Source organism: Neopelma chrysocephalum, unplaced genomic scaffold, assembly GCF_003984885.1.
Source record: "Neopelma chrysocephalum unplaced genomic scaffold, ASM398488v2 Primary Assembly neopelma1_283, whole genome shotgun sequence".
Classification (NCBI taxonomy): domain Eukaryota; kingdom Metazoa; phylum Chordata; class Aves; order Passeriformes; family Pipridae; genus Neopelma; species Neopelma chrysocephalum.
Genome location: NW_020897945.1, coordinates 364,700 through 387,843, shown reverse-complemented (window position 1 = coordinate 387,843; position 23,144 = coordinate 364,700). Strand labels below are relative to the sequence as shown.

The following is a 23,144-nucleotide window of genomic DNA, read 5'->3' as shown; positions in this document are numbered from 1 at the left end:
GTGGCAGCAGAGCTGTGGTGCTCAGCGGTGCTCGGGGTGCTCAGCAGAGCTGTGGTGGCAGCAGAGCTGTGGTGCTCAGCAGAGCTGTGGTGGCAGCAGAGCTGTGGTGCTCAGCGGTGTTAGCGAGGCGGCAGCGAGGAGCGGTGAGTGGCAGAGGCGGGTGCGACATCCCTGGCACATCCCTGGCACATCCCTGGCACATCCCTCCTCCTGGGACCTGTGGGCTGCCGCCATCCTGGTGCTGCTGGTACCACCTTACCTCCGTGGCTGCTGTGGCCCCGGGGCTGGGCCTAGCCAGGCCCTGGGGGCACTGGCAATGCCGGGTCCGTCTGTCCAGCTGGTGAGCGGAGCCGGCTGAGGGGACCGGGATGGGAGCCAGACTCGTGCTCACAGAGGCGCAACCCCCACTGAGGGTGCTGGCGCTGGGGCAGCCTTTCCACCCCCGTGGGACGGGCAATCCTTGGCATCTCTTCGTTAGCTCCCAGCCAGTCCCTGCTGGCACCAGGGTCACCTCAGCCCCATGTGCGGTGCTTTGCTCTGAGGATCCCAAGATGGGCTCTGCCCAGTGCTGGTGCCACGGTCTGGTCTCCAGCCATTGCCCCAAACCAGAGCAAACTCCTCCAGCAGCAGAGCCGGCTGCAGCCCCCCCAGCTCAGGCAGCCCAGTGCCCCTGCAGCTCCCCGAGGCACCGGCCCCGGGTCAGCCATGCCGGCAGCCGACACTTCGCTCCCTCGCCCCTGCGCAGAGAAGCTGCAAACAGCAGGAAGGATGAAACTGGAGCAGAGACATGGAACTCGTGTGAGGGGGGGCCCTGAGCCATGAACCAGCTGTGGGGTGGAAGCAAAACCAAACCCTGTGATTGCAATGACGGATGTTCTCTGCCCTGGGCTTGGAAAGGCATCGAGCGGCGCGGCGGGGAGCGGCTGCGGCGGCAGCGAGCCGAGGACGGCGAGGAGGGGAGGGGGAAGCAGCCAGGAAGGAGCGCTCCTCCCAGGGCAGGGGGCACCTACCCGCCTTCATCAGGTCGGTGCCTTCCACCGCCTTCATGGGGCTGCTGGAGACCTTCTTCTCGGCTGGAGATGGAGAGGAGAGACGAGTGCCTGAGCCACAATGATCGCCTGGCTGTCCATGTGCCCATGGGACAGGGCCCAGGGATGGTGGCGTGTCCCCTGCAGATGGTCCCTGGGACGGGCTCCCCCGCCACAGGGAACCACCGCCTGGGAGGGGACAGGGACAGGGGACATGGAGATAGGGCTTCCGCTGGCTCTCTCTACCCATCTGGCCCTGGCATCGGGGCAGCGTGAGGGGATGGTGGGCATCAAACCGTGCCTGAGGGGGATCAAGGATCACCTACCCTTAACCGTGCCCAGGGGACTCTGCAAAACAGAAGGGAGAGGTTATAGGAGCTGCTGGGACCCTCCATGCACCCACTGCACCCACACTCACCACCCACACACCCATCCCCACCAGGGCCAGGGACCCTGACCCCACTGCCGGCAGCCCCTGCGGCCGTGCCCACCTTCTGTGCGTTCGGGACGGCTTCGGCCTTCTCCTCCTTGGCTGGGGCTGCTGCCTCTGCCAGGTTCTCCTTGGTAGAAGCCACTGAGCTGCTGTTCTCCAGCATCTCCAGCTCCTTCTCCAGCCTGCGGGGAGAGCTGGGGCTGAGAGGCCGTGGGGAGCCTTGATGCAGGCAGCATGGGGCAGGCAGTGTGGGGGAGGCAGTGTGGGGCAGGTAACTTTGGGCAGGCAGCCACAGCAGAGGTGTGAACATGGGCCAGCAACATGGTGCAGGGGAGAGGGGAGGCACAAATTGTCCCCCTGGGCTCAGGACATGCAGGGACATATTCTAGCACAGCCGTCACTGTCTCTTTGCAGGGAAAGAGCCAACGGGCTCAGCCCAAGTGAATGGCAGAGACCCTGCCGGGGGCACCGGGCAGGGGGACCGAGCCCCACGCACTTGCCGGTGCCCTCACTCGGTGGCCGGAGCGCGGCTGCTCCATCATCCCTCTGCTCCCGCACATGTCGCCGGGAGCCTGGCTGAGCTTTCTGCGAGGGCGACTCTCTGTTCCCGGCCAGCAGCCCGGCCAGGAGCTGTGCCGGCAGCAGGGCCCCGCCGGGACTTGGCGGAGGTCCGGGGAGTCCCCCTGGACTGGCGCGGTGGCAGAGCCCCCCCGGCAGAGCCCCCCCGGCTCCCGCACGGCGCCGGCAGAGGAATGCGCTGCACCATTAGCCGGACACAAAGGCCCCTTCGTGCCTGACCCCTCTCTGCACCGATGCTCCGTAATTAACGGCACCGCCGTGACTGATTGCATTCCTGCTGCGCTGCCGGGACACCTCCGTGCTGGGGCTCTGGGGCCCCGCCTTCGGCTGCCCAGCAACGAGGGGACTGGGCAGGGGCTGAGGCGTCTCCCTCACAACCTCCCCGCTGCCCCTTCCCCAGGGCTGAGTCACGTCTGTGAGGACCCAGCCCGCTCGGGGATCTCTGGAGGGACGCGGGTGCTCTCCGAGTTCATCCCGACACCTGGCCCCACGCAGGCCCCGTTACCTCTGGATGGTTTCCTCCAGCTCCTTGGTCTTCACCTCATCCTCCTGCATCTGCTTCTTCATGGCCTCTTCCTCCTCGGAGGCAGAGGCTGGGGCCCCCTCCAGGAGCCATCTCTCCCGCAGAGCCTTGGACTGGGGAGCAGAAGGGGGTCACGGTCCTGCCCCCCCAGCCGGGGGCATCCCGGTGCAGAGGCAGCCTGGGGGTCCCGGGGGATTCTCACCTTGAGATGCTGCAGCTGCCGCCGGTCGTCCTCGAGCTGCCGCCTTTTGTTCTCGATCTCCGTCTGACGCTTCCGCTTCTCCTGCAGGGACGGGAGCGGAGCCGGGGTCGGCGCGGGGAGGGGGTGGGCGCCGAGCATCGCCGGGTAGGGAGGAGTGGGGGCGAGGGGCTGCACTTGGGGAGAGGGGCTGCGAGACCAGGCTTGGGGACAGCCCACAAGGAGCCCAGTATCACATCCCTGCCCTCTCTGGGAGAAACTGAGGCACGGGGGCTGTAGAGAAGTCATGGCAAAGCCTGGGCTCTGTTCACCATCTCAAAATGTCACCTTCCCCTCGGCTGGCCCCGCTGAGTGAGCTGCCAGCGTGGGGGAAACAGCCCCCGGGGCCTCCACCTCGCCCCTCCCGCCACCCATCCTGGGGCTGCTCCAGATCATTTCAGCAGAGTCAGACCCAGCCCGGACGCGTCACCCGGAGCTTTCTCCTCTGGTCCAGAACAATTTGCCCTTTGTGTGGCAGAGATCAGCCAGCCGGGCAGGGCAGGGGGGCTGCCATGGGGCAGCGGTGGGTTCGACCTGCTCTGTGCTGGGAGGGGCTGCCCCGTGTGGCCCCCGACTGCTCACTAATTAATGTAATTACTAGTGCCCATGGCGGGCATGGCTGGATTGCACCATCCTCAGCCTTTCCTGGGAAAGGGTGTGCGGGGGAATCATCACTCGTTTCCCTCACTCGGGGCTCATCAAGGCACTGTTTTATTAATTAAACCTCCCAGCTGCCTGTTGCTCTGTCCCTGTTTCAGCCACGCAGCCAAGCCAAGGCGGCTCCGGCACCCTGGGAAGAGCCACTGCAGGGACGTGCTGGCACGGGCCACCACGAGACCTCTTTGGCTGCTGGGGACTCCCGGCCTGCAGCTGAGCACCTGCCCCAGCTCACCTGCTCCAGCTCACCTGCCCCTGCACCCTCCTCCCCACTGGTGTCTGCCCCATGTGCTGCACGGGGCAGGGGTGTGGGGACGCTGGGCCGAGGTCCAGCCCGAGCAGGGACTCACCGCGATGGCCTGCAGCCTCTCCTGCTGAAGGGTGCTGGCCTCCACGACCCTGCAGAGAGCAGAGAGCAGCGGTGAGGAGTGGCACCAGCAGCAGGTGTCAGGCACACTGTGCAACCAGCAAACCGGACACTGCAGCACACGGGCAAAGGCTGAACCCTTCCTTTCCAGCGGCTCTTTCCTCCTTGCCACCCTGGAGCCAAGCATCCCTTGCCTGCACAGCTCCTCCAGACACCCCTCAGCCCCCCATCCTACCCAAATTGCCCTGGGACAGGCACCTCACCCAGCACCTGGGTGACTCAGCACAGCCAGACCCACTCCTGCTGTGGCACAGATGGAAACCATGACCACAGAGGGGCTGGAGCAGGACGGAGCAGCCTTCCAACCTGGCTCACACTTTCCATTCCAAGCCCTTTTCTTGGCAGCTGACACCTTTCCCAGACAGTGACCTTTCTGGGCTGCGTACGAAGGCACACGCACGCCCACGTGCACAGACACATGGACACACACAGACACACACATGGCAACAGGCTCTGCTCCCGCTGGTGTCCGTGTTCCGGGCCCGGTACCTGCCTCTGCAGCCGGGGCTGCCACGGCCGTGCCAGGGATGCTGCCCAGCAGCAGCCGCCTCGCTGGCCTCGGGGTGCTGCAAGGAGGGGCTATCCCTGACCCCTGTGGTCACCTGCCCACACACCCACCCTCCTGTGTCCCCGTGGTGTGGTGCCCCAGGCCAGCGCAGCCCCCGGGGCCCAGCAAGAGCCCCCGGGGCCCAGCGAGAGCCCCCGCACCCCAGAGCACCGGGGGCAGGTCCAGTACCAGGACCCACGGCAGGGCTGGGGCAGCTGGTGGGGCTGGCTGGGCCCAGGATGCTCCAGCGCCACAGGAGCTGCTGGCTGCTGGCCAGGCAGTGCTAACGAGGTGCTCAGCTGTGGCAGTAATTAGGGTGGGAGGCACAGAGGTATTGTCGGGCGATGGATCATCTCCACTTGGTTCCTAAAGCAAGGGACAGAGAGCAGGACTCTGCACTCCCGGGAAGGGCTTTTTCCAAAGCTGGTTTTACACACAGGGTGGGCTCGGGGTGCTGTGCCCCACACACGACACCTCCCGGGCCTGGGCTCTGACCGCACGTGCCAGCACGTGTGCTCTGGCACATGTATGTGCCCTCACGTGGGTCCTCTACCGGAGGAGCTGGGCTTTGCCACAACTCAAATGGGGTCTGTGGGGTGAGAGGAGCCCCTGCCTCCTCCTGCCCCCTCCTCGAAGCCAGTGATTTACTGGGAGCTGCTCAGAGCCGCCGTCCTCCCCTCACCCCGCACCCTGGGGATCCAGCAGTGCGCAAAATCCAGACCAGGAAAACAAACAGGGAAGGTGTCGCTTCTGTGGTGGTTGTTTTCATGCTGTTTGCAGCGATGCTGTGACTGTTTCCCCAGCGCAGGCACACGGCACCCCTCACACATCCACGTCCCGCACCAGCCCCACAGGTCTGGGGCTGCCCTTCATCCTGGGCTCCCTCCTGCTCTGGTCCCCCAAGTCCAGTCCCTGGCACTTCACACTCGCAGGGTGTTGGACCAGGTCCTGTTTCTCTCCTGGATCTTGCCCTGTTCAATGTATCCAAACTTTTACAGCATTTCTGAAACGTTCTGTTCTGCTTTTCCTCCCTCCTCCATTCTATTTATTTTCCATTATTTGCTACAGTCTCTGCATTCCCGGGTTGAACGCCAGGAATCTTCCTGGCCCAGGAAGAGATGCAAAATGGGCTGGATGCCCCTCACTGCACCCTCCCAGCCCCCCCGGCTCCTGGCCTGGGGACTCTGATCCGTCGTGGAGGGCTGGGCGAGAACCACCTCAGCAGCCACAGTCCTTGCCTGCTGGGACCAGGCAACGAGGTGGAGGCGGAGGGTCCCCCACTCCCCAACAGCCCCATCCTGTCACGACCTGTCTCCGGGGGTCAGCAGGGGCTGGTGTGAGGGGGCCCCGCTGCCGCCGGCCCTGGTGACTGATGGAGGCGGTTCCCTGGCAATGGTTGTCTGGCAACAGCACCATGGTAACGGTGCCATGGCAACGGGCGAGCGGTGGGGGGGATGCACAGGGCGGGCGGAGGGATGGAGAGGCCCCCCGGGGTTGGGGGTGCCGCTCCCCGGGCCTGGCACTCCGGCAGCACCGGGGGGCCAAAACCGTGGCACCACTGGGGTCTCCCTGGGGGTTCTGATGCTCCAGATCCATCCGGAGGGGTGGAAAGGTGGGGCCACCGCACCCCTTACCCTCACCCTCTGAACCACCAGGCCAGGCAGGGAGCAGGGACATGGGAGATGATGCCCTGGGAGCTCCCAGCCCCAGCCCCCGGGCCTTTGGCTGGGCCCACACACGTGTGTGAGCACACACACACCCGCGCTCTCCCTTGGCTCCCCAGCTCTTTCCAGCCCTGCTGATGCTGCCATTTCCCACCATCACAAGGGAAGCCCGTGACCTTTTGTCTCCTCCCGCCTGACATGAAACAATAATGTTTATTTGCCTTCCTCTGTTTTTTTCCCATTAGCTCATCCAAATGTGCGAAGAGCCATTTCAAGCTGCTTCTCCGCTCCCCTGACCTCCACTCCCTTCCCACCCGCTCAGCTCCGAGCTGGGGGAAGGCAGGAGAGAGTCCTGCACGGGCACCACTGCCTGGACCCCCATAGCGGCCCTGGGGAGGGGGGGGTGCAGGCTCCAGAGCCCGTGGCAATGGCAACAATCGAGGGCCCAGCACTGATTTATAGCACTGTTCCCATGCCAGGAGCTGGGCCCCTTGGCCAGGCCCGGAGTGACGTGGCCGTGGGGAGGCTGCAAAGCTCCGTCACGAAGCCATTTAGCAACAGGCCGTGATCGAACGGCCCTGATGGGAGGCACAGAGGGGAGGGGAGGGGAGGGGTCTGCAGTCACCCCAGGGCCACCACGCACTGACCACGAGGGCAGACACAGCAGTGGCAGCGGCTCGGGAGAGGGATGGCCAGAAATCTGTGCAGCTGAGGAGCCGCGTGCCCAGCTCGGGGTCAGAACCCTGCTCAGATCCTGGTGCCCAGGGGCTGCTCCTGCCCTGCCCCACGCTGTGGCTGCCTCCCCCCACTGCTGCTGCTGCTGCTGCATCGCCCCATCACCCATCCCATTCCTTCCCGTGGTGAGCGGTGCCTTCCTCACGCTCCCACTGCTGGCACAGCCCAGCCACAGCCCCGGCACGGCCCCAGCACAGCCCCAGCACAGCCCCAGCACAGCCCCAGCCATCGCCACTGCCCGGGGAGGGGATGGGGACGGGGGGGAGGCGGGGGGAGGAGATGGCAGCCCCAGGCTCCCGAAAACGCAGATGCATTAGAGCAAGTGGAGCTGCCTGATTGATTCTCCGGGCTGAGACGTGGGCTGGGAGTGCCAGGAGAAAATGGATCCCATGAATATTTGATGAACGGAGGCTTGGGGAGGGAGTTTGATTGGAAAATTACAGATCTTTCAAACAGTGGTTCGAGTACCCTCCAAATACTTGGGTTTCCAGCTCCCTTCCAGTTAGAGGAGCAAAGCTCCACCAGCAAACTCCCACCACGATTTATGAATGAGAGTGGAGCCGGCTTCTCCCCACCCCCGGGAGCACGGGCCAGCTGGGATGGGCAGCCCCAGTGCTGGCCGGGACACGGTGCCTGGCTCCTGCCACCAGCCAGCCCTGGGTTCCCGTTCACACAGGGCAGCACAGCTTTCCCACAGCAATGCCATGGACACAGGCACACACGAGGCTCCAAAGAGCTGCCAGGAACGTGGATCCTGGCAGGGGCACCCCTGTGAGTCCCAGCACCTGGGGGGAGCTCAGTTCTTGGTGCCGAGCCCAGGGCCTGGGCTTAACCCATGCCCAGCTCTGCTCCACCAGGAAACACCTGTCTGGGGCAGGATCCATCTGGCTCCTCTCCCTCCTCCAGGCTCATCCTTGTCCCTGACAGTGGCTCCTGCCTGGGGCCAGAGGGCTCCTTGTCTCCAGATAAAGAGACTCAGGAATCTGGGCTGTGCCTCCAGCACCAATCCTGGCACCACCTCCCAACCCGGCTCCAGCACCTCCCGAGGTTTCCTCTGGCACCTCCAGTGCTGGAGCCCCAGCACAGCTCCCAGCACAGCTCTGGACACATGAACTACCACCCTGCCTGGGGAGAGGGGCTGTTTCTGGCCAGGAAGCACAAACACCAACACTGGCTTCCCAGGAAACCTGGGAAGCTCTGGTTCCTCCCAGGAGCGCAGGTCCAGCCAAGAGCTGAGGTCTCACAGCAGTGGCTGAATCCTGAACCCCGTGATCTGCCAGCCCCGAGCAGGGCCGGGTGCCATTGTGGGGCCTTCTGTGGCAGAGCTTTATGGCCTCCTCTGGGAGAGCTGGGAAGGGTGACAGTGCCGTCCCCTCAGCTACACACAGGGACAGGATGGACCTGACCCCTTCTGGGTCCTTGCACCCGGCTAGGAGGCAGCAGGACCCAGCCTGGGTTTCACTTCTCCCTGGATTCCAGCAGAGAGCAGGGTCCTGAGTCCCTTCCCAAAGGGCTCATGGGTTATTCCTCAGGCAGAAATCTCCCTCCTTCCCCTGGGTGCAACTGTCAGCTTCCGATCAGGGTTGTGAGGGCAGGACCAGGAGAGCCCTTGCTCCAAGGACACCCCCTGAGCCAAGGGGAGAGCGGCAACCCAGTGAGACAAACCAGCAGAGCAGCCAGATGTGAGATGCAGGATCTCCAGATGCTCAAGAGCACTGATGGCAGCGGGAGCAGAGGAGGACAAACAGCTCCAGTGGGACCAGCACAGCCTTTACCAGAGTTGGAAGGTTTCAGCCAAACCTCCCTGGGCACCAGTGGCTTGTGGCAGCCAGGACCCTCTTCCAGCCTGTGCCGCTGCCAAGGCGAAGCAGGAGCCAAGGCAAAGGCAGCAGTGCCTGCCCCAGCCCCCGTTGGCTGCTACAGAGCCAGGCCCACAGCAGGGCATCACCTCGCCATGTCCCCGCCTGCCCTGGGGCTTTCCCAAACCTCCAGCCCCACCACCAGGCTCTGGAGCTGAGCGGCTGCAGGGGCTGCACCGTTTTGCTTTGGGGCTGTGCCCCCCACCCCAGGTCGCTTGAGGAGATTCACTCCAAAGAAAGACATTGACAGGTCCAGCACATGGAGCTGGTGGGGGAAAGGCCTCGCACTCCTCCACAGATTCCTCAGCCCTTGCTGGGAGGGTCGGTCCAGAGCAGGGTGAAGGGCACCATGTGGAGCCCAGGGACAGGAGCCATCATCCTGCCCAGTGCCATCCCCCCCTTCAACCCCAGCCTTTGACGCCTCCGCTCCCGGAGAGCCCGTGCCTGGTCTGGCAGCTCCTCACCCTCTCCCCAGGGCACTCACACCCCTCGGCTTTGCCCTTCCCTCAGTGCTGCCTTTTGGCAAATCACGCACACGTTTTCCTCCCTAAAAAGGCTCTTTCCTGCAGGGACCGAGGCACTGTGGGGCTGCCCAAAGCTGTGACCCTGCCTTAGCCAGCCCTCTGTCCCCTCCAGCAGCACGGGGAGCTTCTCTGCCTCCCCAGTCCCGCAGCCACTGTGCCCCAGTCTCCAAAACATTCTCAGACCTCCACTGGTTCCTCCCGCTCAGTTCCAACCCCAAGCCAACCAGAGCCCACCCCGAGCCCAGGACACCCCTCACCCTGCCCTTCCCCAGTGCCCCACGGCCTCTCAGGGCTCCCTGGTGGGAGGCAGGTGGTGGTGAGCAGGACCTGTTGAGCACCTGGTGTCCCGGTAGCCAGTGGTAAAAACAGATCAGTGTGAGGTGAGGTGCCCGTGAGGAGTGGAGGGTGGCTGACCCTGAGCCGGCTGGGTGCCCCAGGAACCCCCAGTGCCAAACCCAGAAGGTGCCGGGGACCCCCGGTTCTCCATGGTGGGGACCAGAGCCACGGGAGGCAAGGAAAGGCCCGGATGAGACAGGGCCAGCGCTGGCACTTGGCACCTCGAGCAGCTGCCCAGTCCCATGTGCTCCTGGCACCAGCTGCTGGCATCCCTGAGGAGCAAAACCAGCATGCAGGCAGGACAGTCCCCAGGCACCGGCTCCCAATGGCTTCCGCCTGCTCCGTCCTTCCCCCGCCCGCCCGGGCAGGGCCCCACCACGGCACACAAAGGATGAGGCCGGGTCAGAGACTGTCCATCTGTCCGGACCCCTCCGGTGGGAGCCGATACATGAGGATGCCCTGGCCACGGCCGGGTCCCTGGGCAGGGGCTGGGGGCACAGTGCAGGGAGGGGTCCGCAGCTCCTGCCACCCACTCACCCCACCACACACAGCGGCAACAACAGGTTCAAAACACAAAAATAAACGCCCGCCCCACCCCCTGCTTCCCTCACCGCTGGCAGCCCAGACACCCCCCGCACCTCCTGCACCCCCCGCGCCCGCATCGAGGCCTCCGCTGTTTCCCCCCCACCCCGAGCCAGCGCCCCAGCACCCCACGGCGGGGCAGGGACCCGGGGAGGGGCCGCACCTGCTGAGTGGCACTGGGGGGAAAGGCGGCCCCGGTATCGGGGTCCCGAGCCCCAGCACTGAGGGGGTGTGAGCCCCCGGTATTGGGGTTCTGAGCCCCAGCACCCGAGGGGATGTGAGGCCCCAATTTTGGGGTCACGAGCCCTGGCATCGGGGGGATGCGAGCCCCCCCCTCCGGTTTTGGGGTCCCAAGCCTCAGCATAGGGGGAATACGAGCCTCTGGTATTGGGATCCTGAGACCTCAGGATCAGGGGGATGCGAGCCTCCAGTTTTGGGGTGCTGAGTCCCCAGGACCGGGGGATATGAGACGCCAGGTTCGGATTCCCCAGCCTCGGCATCGGGGGTGTTCGAGCCGCCGGTACGAGCTCTTTGAGCCGACGGTGTGCGCTTCCCGCAGCTCCGGTCCCGGGGTCCCGAGCCCCGCTCCCCGGCCGCCGCTCCCCCCTCCCCGGTACTGCGGTGCTCGGCCGGCGGGGCCCGGGGGGGCCCTGGCCCGGTGCCGCGGTCCCGGCGCGGCCCCGGTACTCACTCCATGGTCCCGGTGACAGCTCCGGCGAGGGCGGGGGGCGGCGGAGCGAGGCCGGCGTCCGCCGGCGTCCCGGCGCTCAGGGCCCGGCGGGCGGCGGCATCCCCGGCGGGGCTGCGGGATGCGCAGGGATGTCGGGACCGCGCCGGTGCTCCCGCCTCCCTCCCGCACAGCTCCGTCTGCCGGGCGCGCCCCGCCACTGCCGCCGCCCATCAGCCGGCCTGGGGGCGCGCCGGCACCGCCGGGGCTGGGGCTGCTGCTGAGGGTCCCGAGGCGAGTCCCGACTGTGCAATGCCCGGCGCGGGACGGGTCGGAGGAGTTGCGTTCGCAGCGTCTCCATGAACGCAGCCCCTGTGAATGTTCAACCCCCTCCTGTGAAAGCAGCCCCTCGATCCTGCCCCACCCCAGGCACCCCAGGAGCCTCTTTGCTCCCCCCTTTCTGCTCCCCCGTTTCCCAACCCAACGGCCGCCACGGGCAAACTGCCACAGGAAGCGCCGAGGCACCCTCCGTTGGGAAATCTGCCCACTGCTGGGGGAGAGCTTTGCGCCTGGCCCTGGAGCAAACCTGGCTCTGCAGCGAGTGTCAGCATGCACCCCCAGCCCGGTATCTCACATCCCCTGCACCCCTTTCTGCACTCCAAGTCAACGTAGAACAGGGGGAAGAAACTGCCCCTCTGCCCACAACATCATCCCAGAGCCAGCAGGGCTCTGGAGAAGCCAAAAGAGGCATTGGGTGGGAGCACAGCGCAGTTCCTGTGTGACCCACAGCAGCCCCAGGGATGCTGCCATGTCCTGGGAGGTGTCCTGGGGTCCTGCTGCTCCCACCTCCCTGCCAAGAGAGAGGTTTCATCCCAATTAACTCAAGGCACAAGAGGAGCCAGGACTGGGAAGCTGCTCTGCTCTCCTTCTCCCACTCTGGGGGAAGCTGCATGGCAGTGCCAGGGCCCCCCACCCCCCGAATTGCACAAAGCAGTAACACCCAGAGAGAGGAAGCAGGAGGGAGATACCCGCTGGCACCCCGAGGCTCAGCCCCCGGAGGGATTTAAGCACCCCCAGCCCGAGCAGCCCCAGCAGTGGTGACAGTGCCTGCTCTGCACTGCCATGGTCATGACTGGGCTCTTCATCCTCAGCCTGGGGGGCTCCATCCTGCTCCCAGCATTGGCCCCAGCAGGTAATGGGAGAGCTGGGGCCATGGTACAGGTCCCCAGGGTGGGAGATGGAGACCCTGTGGCATGGAGGAGGCCAATGATCACCTGCACCCACCAGGCACCCAGGGGAGCCGGATCGTCGGGGGAAAGGCAGCAGTGCCCCACTCCCGGCCCTTCATCGCCTCCATCCAGATGGACGGGGAGCACGTCTGCGGGGGCTTTCTGGTGTGGCCCAAGTGGGTGATGACAGCTGCCCACTGCCTCGTTCCCAGGTGAGCCTTGTCCCCCCTGAACGTCGTGTGACCCTTTCTAACTGATACCCCTCTCCCAGGGGGTTACACAGTCCTGGGGCTGTCCCCTCCCACCTGCGCTCCCCCTCCCGCCCCCCTGGCCCCCCCCCCCCCCCCGATCCCCCCCAGCCTCGGCAGCACCTGCTCAGCCCCCCCCCCCCCGGCTGCAGGAGCAGCCCCTCGGTGCGTGTGGTGCTGGGCGCCCACCGGCTGGAGGAGCCCGAGGCGTCCCAGCAGGTCTTCAGCGTGGTCGAGTCCATCGCCCACCCGCGCTACAACCCCCGCGCCGTGGACAACGACATCCGCCTGCTCCGGGTGAGTCTGGCGTGCCACTGTCCCTGCTCCGGGTGAGTCTGGCGTGCCACTGTCCCGCCACCGAGCACCCCGCGGCCAGGCAGGGCGGTGCCCCATGGCCCGGGACACGGGAGGGAGGTGGGGTGCCCCAGGCGGGGCCGAGCCGACACTAGATGTCAGTGCTTCTCCGGAGAAGGCAGACCGTGCCGTGGGCGCGATGGAGGCACCAAGGACACTCCGACTCTGTCCGGGTCAGTGACTCCCAAGCAGCCAGTCTCTAGAGCAGACTGGGACCAGTGCAGAAGGACTGGCGGGGGGGCCCAGCCTCTGAAGAGGGGAGGGCTGGGCTGGGGGGGATCAGCAGGATGGGTCAGCTGGGACGGGCAGGCTATGGGGTGGAGAGGGTCTCAGGCAGGAATATCTGGAGGGCTCTGCCCAGCAGCAAAGCCGTCCTTGCCCCGTCCACCCCCCCAGCTGAACAGGGCGGCCACACTGAACGAGTACGTGAAGCGGATCCGCCTCCCTTCGCCACACGTCGACCTGAAGCCCGGCACCGTCTGCTGCGTGGTGGGCTGGGGGGACACCTCCAACTATGGCAACCAGCCCGCTGAGCTGATGGAGACCAACACCACCATCGTCAAGCGGAGCCTTTGCCGGACGCTGTGGAGGGGCAAGGTCTCGGCCAACATGCTGTGTGGGGCCAGCCGCAACGCCACCCTGCAGGGCGTCTGCACCGTGAGTGCACCCCGGCCCCGGGCCCCACTACCCCCGCTGGGAGACCCACCAGTCTCCCTCCAACCTCCTCATTTTGCAGGGTGACTCCGGGGGACCCCTGATCTTCAAGGAGAAGGTTTACGGCATCGTCTCGTTCTCTGGGAAGAGATGTGGGGACCGCCGGTTCCCCGACGTCTACACCAAGATCTCCAACTACATTGACTGGGTGCATCGCACTGTGCGAGGGCCCCGCCAGCAGAAGGGGAGGCCGAAGCCCTGACATGGCTGGGAGGGGGCCCTGGGGGTGGGCTGTGGGGAGAGGGGCTCCGATATCTCCCAGGAGGGGAGAAAAGGGCCAGAACTCCCACATCCTTCAGCTCTGGTGGGGGCTGGGAGCTGATGCTCAGGGCTCCTTGACCCAGGACTCTGCCTGTTGGTGAGGGGTGTCACATCCCCCCCAGGCTGTAGCAGAAGCCCCAGCACCTCGTGCAGCCTCTTGCGGCAGCAACATTTTCCTTCTTCAATAAACCCTCGGTCCCCATCCTACTGCTTCCCTCTGTGCTCTGGTCCCCCCGACTTGTCCTGGGTGTGGGCAGATGGAGCAGGGGGTGCAGGAGGAAGGAGGGGATTGTGGCCCCCACTCAGGACCAGGCCCTGCCCCAGAGGAGCCAGGATCTGCAGCCAGGTGCTGCCACCCCAGCTGCCTTCCCGCCAGGGGTGGGGCCCCCCATCCCATCCCGTCCCATCCCGTCCCATCCCGTCCCATCCCATCTCATCCCATCCTGCCTCATCTTGTTCCGTCCCGTCCCACACCACACCCTTCCCGCTGCTCTACGGGACCCCCCAAACAGGGGAACCACAGACACCCCCCAGGGTCAGGCGGGCTCCCAGCTGCGCTGGCAGAGCCCACAGGGATCCGTCGGGAGCCTCACCCACCTCCCCACCCACAGACGGGGCTCACCCTGTGGCAGCCGGGTGCCCACAGTGGCCAGGGGACATGTGCTGAGCTGCTGCTGGGTCTCAGCTGAGACACGTGTGGCTCTGCCCGGCGTCGCGGCCGTCTCGGAGAACAGACTCAGACATTCCCCGCTTCTGGCTGTTTGTTTTATCTGCAAATTGCTGGCACCCTGTGGCTGCTGCGGGGCCTTGCGCGGGGTCAGGGGACACAAGCCACAGTCATCAGTGGCCCTGGGGACACCCAGTAGGGGACAGACCCCTGCCAGGCTGCCGGCATCCAAGGAAGCCCCAAATCCCATGGGGGTGCTGGCAGAGGCAGCGTGGGGCAGAGATCCCCTGGAATGCCGGGACAGGGCTGCCAGCCCCGGGGCTTCCGCGCACTGCCAGGGAGCCCGGAGAGCCGGCGCCTGTCCCAGCTTGTCCCAGACCACCCAAAAGCCGGTGGGAAGGCGGCTCCTGACTCACAGCCATGTTTTGGAGGCTGAAATCTCCCGCTCATCACAGGAGCTGCTGTTGCTGCCGCAGCCCGTGCCCGCGGGCTCGGCACGGGGCCACGCACCAGCCGCTCCCGGGGCCAAACCCTGCGGCGGGGCGGGCGGGACGGGGAGATGGCACGGGCAGGAAGCGCTGCGGGCAGCCCCTGGAGGAACCCAGGCCACACACCACCGTGTGCAGCAGCGCTGGCACCCAGCAGGGCATGGGCAGCGTTTTGAGAACTCCCGTACACCCATCCCCAAGAGCGGGGGGACATCGCTGAGCTGGGCAGGCAGGGAGGGGCTGCAGGAGAAAGTCCCGTGACCGTCCTGGGTTATCTGAGCGGTCTTTTCCAACCTAAATGATTCTGTGATTCTCTGCAATGCGCTCCTGGGCTGGGCACGGTTCTGAGGGCTGGGCGGGGGGTTGGGGGGCTGTGCCGTGCTGGCCCCCAGTACAGGGGATGCAGCTGAGGGAGATCCAGCGGCAGTTCCTGTGGAGCTCAGCACGTCAAACCACAGGCTGCCGCCCGGGAACCATCCCACATCGGGACCCAATTACCGGCAGGAATTGTTTTGTGAAATACCAGACCCTCATGGCACAGCCCGAGATTGGGAACAGATTTATCTCGCTCTTCCCTGCTCTCCCCTTCCCTCCCGCTGCGCTGAGCAGCCTTGGCCGGGCCGGAACACCCGAGCGCCAAGCGGAGCAGATGGGATGCGGCTCCTCACCGCTGCTGGGGGCTCCCCACATCCCAGACCCCGGCACAGGGGCACAGCCCCCGGGACAACAACACCTCCTGCGGCCCCAGAGCCTGCCCGACAAAACCAGACCCGCAGCACCGTTTAATCTGGTTTATAATTATAATCCAACATAATCTAACGCAGCCATAAAATGCCCCAACAATACAGAATAGGGAATGTGGGTGTTCCCAAAGCATCTGCCTTGAGGGTCAGAATCCAATCATACAAAAATAGAAGATAAGGTATTTTTACATATAATATATATATAAAAATGATATTTATATAAAGTCAAGAGCTTTTTGGTGTCAGAGCTGAGCTGGTATTTACACAGGTGACAACAGAAGAAATGAGAGAAGGAATAAAAATAAATACAGGTGTGGGCAGAGCAGGGGGTACGGGGCCCCAGAGCTGCAGTGTGGGGGTCCTTGGGGGGGGTGGGCAGGGCCATCTCTCCCTGCAGCCCGGGCTCCATCTGAAGCTGTTCTGGCAGGGAGGGATGAGGAGGGCTAGGGGCAGCTGCCCTGGGTGATGGGCTCTGGGTGGGGGCTCAGTGGGCCAGGGAGAATGGTCATGCCCCCCAGATAGGGCTGCCACTGCACCAACTCTCTGGGCACCGGCATCCCCTCCGAAGACGGTGGGAGCCTGGTCTGAATGGGCCTGGGAAGACCTAAACTGAAATCCATTTGAACACACACATGCTGAAAGTTTAGGAGACAATAACATACATATATTTTTTTTTAATATATATAAAAATATATATCTATCTCTCTCCAATCTGATGCAGCCTGCACTGCCTTTCCTGCTGCTGGCAGCTGGGGCTGAGCCCCTCAGGGAAGGCAAAAGCACAGATTCCCTCTAGACCTCGAGGTCCCAGCCAGAAACGTCAGCAGAGTACTGAGAATTAATCCAAAAATAAATAGGCCCAGGGCTGCCGGCCAAGGACACGTAAGGGGGGCCCACGGACACCCCTCCACACCACGCCAGCAGCAAGGAAGGGCACTGGCCAGCGGAGAGCTCTGCCGGGCACTGGGTGGGCACTGGAGCATCCCAGGGCAGCTCAGCATCTCTCTGGCCGTGAGCCCCCACCCCTCCTCCCCGGCTGGCAGGATGGGAACTGAGCCCCCTGCGACTGCATAACATACACGGGGATAAATAAGGATCTTTTTATCTTAATAAATATCAGGTATATGGTTTGTACAATATACACATAATGCCCCTGTCTCCCGGCTCCGGCTCGGCCCAGGGAGGATTCACACGTAGTTCTCTTCCGCGCTGTCCGTCTCTGCGGAGAATTTGGCCGCGGCTGAAAACAGAGAGAAGCGGTGAGGGGGGTGTGAGGGGTGACCGGGCTCTGGGGGTCTGTACCTGCTGCCGCCATCCCGCCCCGCTCACCTGAGCAGCTCCCGTAGTGGCGCACGCCGATGGAGCGGCCGCGGTGGCAGGTTGCCCGGCGCAGGTGGCACGCCGAGGGGTAGGTGACGTTGTTGTTGCCGCAGAGGGCGTGGTCCAGGCTGGTGGGCTCGGGGCAGGGAGCCGTCCGGCACATCACGCAGTGGGCGCTGCCCGTCTGGTCCACCACGCAGGTGTGGGTGCCGGGGCACACCACGCTGGAGCAGGACTCTGCAGGGAAGCACGGGGCTGGGGTGACCGGGGCGAGACCACCCCCTCCCGCGGCTCCTCCAGCTCAGGTGGGCAGTGGACATCGTCCCAAGGAAACCCGGTCGCCTCCCGACTCTTGCTACTGGGGCACAGAGAGGAGCCAAGGGCTGAATGGTCCCAACCTCTCCCATCGATGATGCTCCCAAGGGCAGGGGCTGGCAGGGCTTGACCTCCTGAGCGTGAGGGAGCACGTGGCCCCAGGCCCTCGGGCTCAGCCCCAGCCGGGGAGGAGCTGAGGTGCAGCTGCAGTGGTGGAGCGAGCGGGGCTGAGCCCGTTTGGCGCGGGGGGGACCCGGCCGGGCCAGCGGCCGCACGCAGGTGCCTTGGCAGGGAAGCAGCAGCTGCTGCAGCCAGGCTGGCAGCCGGCAAGAGGGAAGGGCAGGGTCACCCTGGCCCCGACCCAGCGCTGGAGCGAGGGTGCATGGGCGTGGAGGGAGCCTGCACAGCGGGATCGGGCCCTGCAAAGGGCTCTGCCGGGGGGTGGTGGCGCAGGGGGCTCCTGCACCCCCATCATCCCTCCACCTTCCTCTCTTTCTTTCCCTGCTGGATTGGAAGATTTGGCATCTGCAGCTCCCAAACTCCCGTTTCTTGCCCCATATTTCCCTGCTCAGCCCAGAGCTTGACAGACAAAGCCTTCCAGAGAGGAGGGCTGGAAAAATAACCATAATCCTTCTGACAAGCTCTTGGCAGAGCCAGGAGGATCACTGCGCCCTTTACAAAAGAGGAAAAAAAGGGGCTTGACGTTTGTAAATGACATTTTAGGGACTGTTACTGCTCAGTCCGAAGTGAGGCCAAACCCCAGCGCACCAACAGGCCTCAATGTCCCCTTAATGGGCACCAAGACCCGTGTCCTGCAGGCGAGACCCTGCACTGGGATGGACCTTCCCTCCCTGGACCACAGGGGATGGGGATAGGACAGGGGCAGAATAGGAATGGGACCCAATGGGGTGGGGGCTCAGCTGCACCTACTTTTACATTTGCCCTGGTACATCACTTCGAGGTCGGGGTGGTCTCTGCACTTGGCCGTCAGCAGGTCGCACTCGTCCCGGTAGGTGTAGCCATCAGAACCGCAGACCTGCAGCTTGCGGGGCAGGCTGGAGCAGTCTGGGGCACAGGCACACTGGGGACGCCCGTGTTTCATCTTGCAGACCTTGTCGGGGCCGCACACCACCCCCTCACAGCTCTCTGGGGACGCAGAGCAGCAGCACGTGAGGACACAGCACTGGCTGCCCCCCGCCAGGGAAGGGCCCGTCCTGCCCAGCCCCTGTGGGACACCGAGTGGGACGGGGCCAGCACTGGCCCTCACAGAGTAGGACCGGGCCAGCATTGGCCCTCACAGTCCCGAATGCCCCCCGGGCCACAGCACACGTGCTGACACTGAGCTGCCCCGGCAGCATCTGGATCTGCTCAGCCCCGCCAAGGAGCAGGTCGTTGGCTGTGGCTCTGCACGATCATCCAGCGCTCACCCCAGCCGGAGCCCCGGCTCCACTCAGCACCAGCTCACTCCTTCCCATCTATTTATTCTTTGGAAGGAGTCATTTCTTTCTCTTGTGCAATGGAAAAATCTATCTCCACAAGGCCCCAGCTCCTCCAGAAAGAGCTGGGCTTCGCGAGTTGTCTGGGCGATGGGGAATGCCGCTCCCAGCAGACAATGCCTGGCCCTGTCTCGCTCTGTGACTGGAACACAAGAGCGGGAGGCAGCAGCCAGCGCCGCTCCCCAGACAGGCAGATGCTTTGTCCCCCCGGGTCACCTCCCGGCCAGCACGGGGGCCGGGGTTCAGGGGGTCCTGCCAGTGCCCCAGGGCTGTGCCCACGCCGGCAGGGATGGAGAGGGGCCGCTGAGCAGGGGCCCATCCTGGTGCCTCTGCAGGGAGAGGCAAAGGGTCAGCGGCAGGGACAGGGGTTCCGTCTGGGGCAGCTGGACCCCCTCTGCCTCCCAGAGCACACAAAGCACTCACCCCAGAGGGACTGGACCCTGAGCTCCCCAGGACATGGGCACTGCTTGGACCCATCAGCACCCACACTGAGCAAGACCAAAAAGCTTCCCAGGACGGGGATTCTCCCCCAGCAGGAAGGATCCCTGCAGACAGGGTGTGTGCTTGGAGCTTTGGGAGGCACAGAGGGGGATTTCCCTGTGGGAGATGGGCCACCTTGGGAGACAGCGAGGAGGAGGAGGAGGAGGAGGAGGAGGAGGAGGAGGAGGAGGAGGAAGGGGAAATTCCCTGTCTGCTTGGCCCAGCAGTCCCTGGGGGAAATTCCCTGGTGGGGAACAATTTTCCGGATTGCTCCCTGATTTCCACAGCTGGGGCTTGTCCCAGGGAAGGAGAGCCTGAGACATGGGGACCCTGTGACAGAGGGTTACAGCTCTGTGTCCCAGGGCTGCTAGAGGAAACAGGACCCTCATCACCCTCCGCTCTGAGATGCTGCAGCAGAGCAGATTCCGATTGTCCAGACAGTCCCAGCAAGGGAGGGAGCGGTTGGAGAATCTGCCCGTGACCCTGACCCCACAGCCTGACTCCCCCCCTGCACTGGGTCCTTGGGGGGGACACCGTGTCCCCAGCAGCTGGAGCCAGGAATTTCACTTCCCTCCCAGAGACCCATTGCAGAGCCCCCGGGGCCTGGCCAGCACCTCCCCGTGGGGCTGCCCCGGCTGCAGCCCACTTTATCCCAGAGTAACCTCTCCCAGCCCTGCAAGCCCGGCGAGTGGGAGCACAGCTCCTCTTATCCACCCTCTTCCAAGGCCTCTGGAGCCTGGTGAGGAGCAGCACCAGCTCCATCTGGACGGGACAGGCAGGGGCTGGCTGATGGTGTGGGGGTTGTGGTGCAAGTGCTGGCCGGGCTCTCCACCAGTTTCCTTACAGGCCCTGCTCCCAGACCCCAATAAACCCCAGGAGCCTCAGCCCACACTATGGTCTGTGGCCACTGGCAGCCCCCGTGCCTCCCAGTCTCTCTGCAGAGGTGAGGTCAGACTCCTGGTCAGGGCTGCCTGTCCTCACTGTGCTCTGCCCCAGGCACGGGGGAGCCCATGGAGAGTGTCCCAGTGCTCCCAGCTCTGCCAAGCAGGGATGGGGCCGGGGTCAGGATCTCACTCAGCTTTTGGCTGGCATGGGGTGCAACCCCAAGCTGCACCAGGATGGGCCCGAGGAGTGCAGGGAACCAGAGGAAGCGGTTTTGTTAAGAACCTTTTTCCCCCTTTAAGCAAATAACAACATGACCTTCCAAACCCCTGCTCCTGCCTCCTGCGGGCAGCAGGTCCTCGAGCGTGTTCTCACACAGCCACGCAAGTGCTGGGGGATCCGCGCCTCTGGCACACGCCAAAACATCTGGTGGGGCTGGAACTCACAGCTGGAGAGTTTCCACTTCTGGAACTGCCCGTTACATAAAGCCATTTCACACACACGCTGGGAGGAGCGAGGGGGAGCGGAGGGGAAGAAATAGATCTTTTTGCCTTAGAAAAACCTGACAAAGTTTCCCCCTGAGCAGCCGTGGTGAGGGCAGGGCCAGGGGGCCCCAGCACAGCGAGGTTAACTTGGGAACAGGCAGCCCCAGCTCCGCTCCCTGCACTCGGCTGCCCGGCCAAGACCCGGGTCACGCGTCCTACTCCACTGGGAGAGAACTAAAATACACACAAAATGAGAGCAGCCAGGGGATGCAGGCTGTCCCGCCAGCTCTGACCCACAGCAGCATCTGTCCAGGAGCTGCAGCAGCAGGAGCATGGGGTCAGCAGTCCCTGGGGTCCCTGTGCTGTCCCAGACTGCCCAGAAGAGCCCTGTCTGGCGAGGGGCAGCCCAGCCCCATCACTGCTGCATCACCTGGAGCTGCAGGCTCTGAGCATCCCCCGTGGGCAGAGCTCAGCCCCACAGCACCCCCTCACCCCCCAGCCCGCTCACCTTTGCAGGGGTGGCACGTCACCAGCCCCAGGAAGCCCAGCAGGCTGATCTTGTTGCCTGGGTAGGTGTAGTTAGACCAGGCCACGTCCACATTGCCGTTGGCACAGCATTCCTCCCATGTCACACCCGTCTTCAGGATCATGGTGCACTTGGCCTCCTTCCCCTGCTGCAACCAGCAGATACCACCTGTGGAGAGGGCAGAGGGTAAGGGATCCCTGCTGTGCTGGGACTCCCACAAAGGGCAGCAAGATGCCAGCTGTGGCTGGACCACCTTGGGCAAGAGGCACAGAGATCGCTCCAGTGCCTGGGATGAGCTGGGGAACCCGGAGACACTCTGTTCTGGCTCCCATCACTCATGTGGCACAAGAGCTGTCCCAGAGCAGGCATCCCTAAGGGTCCCTGGCACGGCAGCTCCATGCCCTCATAGCCATGCCAACGCCTGGGGCTGCTGCCAGCCCTCTTCTGCCAACAGGTCCAAAACCAGCACTGGGACCACAGGGATGCACCAGTTATCCCAGCACTCCCAGCGATGCCCTGGGAGATGTCCAGCCAGCAGGCCAGGGCATCTCACTTGGGCTTGCAGCTTACCACCTCCCTGCCCTGCCCTCCCTGCCTCCATCTCTGCCCAACTCCTGCCCAGTCCCAGAGAGAGGGGGGCCCAGCCTCGGGCAGGGGGGGCAGGCAGAGCAGGGCCAGTGAACAACCATGCTCTGGATCCCCCAGTGTGTGCCAGTGGCCCCACGGAGGAATGAAACCCTTCCCCATCACGGGGGCTTGACACATACACGGCCTCTGCAAGGAGAGTCTGAGCCAGTGGCTGGAGCGTGGGGCACTTGCCCCAGCCCTTGGGTCCGGGCCAGCCCCGCGGCACCGGATCGCTCTGACTCAAAAGCCTGTTTGTTCTGTGACCCACCAGCGAATCAGTTAGATTTTTTTTTTCTTTTTTGTGAGTGATTTCTTTGCAATTTCCGCCTCTGCAAACCAGCCTCTTGTGACGCTTATTTGGGTTCGTGCTCTCATTAGCTGCGCTTGAGGTTTGTTAAACGGCAAAAGATGGGAGGGAGGGAGGGAGAGATGGGGGCGGGGACGTGTCCTGTGCTGCCAGGGGGGAGTCGCTCCCCTCCAAGTCAGGGATTCACCCTGCCCCAAAGTGGAGTCCGCCCCAGACCCTGTACCCCCTTTTTTCTTCCCTCGCATATGATTTTGGTTCAGCCACAAGCACATGGGGCTCCCAGCCCGGCTGCATCCGCGGGGCAGTCGTGGATGGGGCAAATCCTCGGGCTGCGGAAACCTGGACACCTCGGGCAGCACCAGCCGCGCCAGCACGCGGCTGCCATCGGGGGGTTATCCTCCACGGACTTGTTCGATTGCTCTTCCAAGCCCAATTTCCCGTTACAACACCGCGCGGCCCCCACTCCCCACGGAACACTCGGCATCGTGCGAAGGGAGGATGGAAACTCCCACTCCGATGCGGGAGAGGCGACACCAGCACCACCGCACGGCTCCGCGGCGCTGGGAAGGGCTGATGGAGCCCCGACCCGGGGTCTCGGGACGTCCTCCCCCACAGCCCCGACACCGCCCAAGCGCGGCGAAAGCCGCGAGCACCGGCAGCGGAACCGGGAGGCTCCGAGCTGCGAACTCCACACCCTGGTCACGGACCGGCCCCGCTCCCGGCCCGTCCCACCGGGGGCCACTCAGCCCCGAGCCGGCTCTGGCGCCCCCGCGAACGGGGACTCCCGGGGCACGCGGGGTGCGGGATGCCGAGCCCGGGCAGCGGGGCCGGGTGGGACCCCGGGCGCTCGCTCCCGCCGCGCGACCCCGCGACCGACGGAGGGACGGCAGGGACCGGGACAGCCGAGCGGCACCGCCGGGCACCGGGTGGCCGCTCCGCCCCTTAAAGCGGGTTTGTGCCGCCGAGAGCTCGGCATCTGCCCGGCGGGACGGGACAGCGGTGCCCGAACGGCGCCGCGACCCCGGCCCGGGCCGCCCCCGCCGCGAGCACCTGCCGGCGGCGAGCGGCGTTACCGGGCGGGCTGCGCCGGGACCCCCCCGGAACCGGGACCCCGCGGCTCTTACCGTGCGCGGCGGCGGGGCTGCAGAGCGCCAGCAGGCAGAGCGCCAGCCGCAGCGGCATGGCCGGGCCGGGCGGGGACGG

General features: G+C 64.8%; 3 protein-coding genes across 8 annotated transcripts in view; 1 reads left to right on the top strand and 2 right to left on the bottom strand.

Annotated features, from left to right (window-relative positions):
• PALM (paralemmin) overlaps positions 1–10,951 on the bottom strand; it is a 30,936-nt gene extending 19,985 nt beyond the window's left edge. For 3 of the 6 annotated variants that reach the window (XR_003537472.1, XM_027704629.1, XM_027704631.1), the window contains exons 1-7: positions 10,824–10,951; positions 3,809–3,857; positions 2,766–2,846; positions 2,546–2,676; positions 1,520–1,643; positions 1,355–1,376; positions 1,011–1,100 (exon numbers count right to left, since the gene is read on the bottom strand). Coding sequence is in view for 5 of the 6 variants with exons in the window: in XM_027704629.1 (XP_027560430.1) it covers positions 1,011–1,100; positions 1,355–1,376; positions 1,520–1,643; positions 2,546–2,676; positions 2,766–2,846; positions 3,809–3,857; positions 10,824–10,828 (502 nt within the window). In the remaining variant the exon portion in view is untranslated. The remainder of the gene's footprint in view (positions 1–1,010; positions 1,101–1,354; positions 1,377–1,519; positions 1,644–2,545; positions 2,677–2,765; positions 2,847–3,808; positions 3,858–10,823) is intronic. The other 3 variants (XM_027704630.1, XM_027704633.1, XM_027704634.1) reach the window with 2 other exon arrangements.
• Positions 10,942–13,546, top strand: LOC113977988 (serine protease 57-like). The gene is given in 7 exon segments (XM_027704579.1): positions 10,942–11,093; positions 11,844–11,905; positions 11,908–11,991; positions 12,087–12,240; positions 12,429–12,573; positions 13,027–13,287; positions 13,367–13,546. Coding segments are annotated over 7 exon segments (1,038 nt in total).
• Positions 13,547–15,535: 1,989 nt separating this feature from the next.
• On the bottom strand, positions 15,536–23,144 carry FSTL3 (follistatin like 3). Its single transcript, XM_027704573.1, has 5 exons — positions 23,066–23,144; positions 20,990–21,175; positions 18,069–18,284; positions 16,833–17,060; positions 15,536–16,743 (listed from the first exon to the last, which is right to left on the bottom strand). Exons 1-5 carry the CDS (start codon positions 23,121–23,123, stop codon positions 16,691–16,693), a joined length of 741 nt encoding a protein of 246 aa, XP_027560374.1. The 5' UTR covers positions 23,124–23,144; the 3' UTR covers positions 15,536–16,690.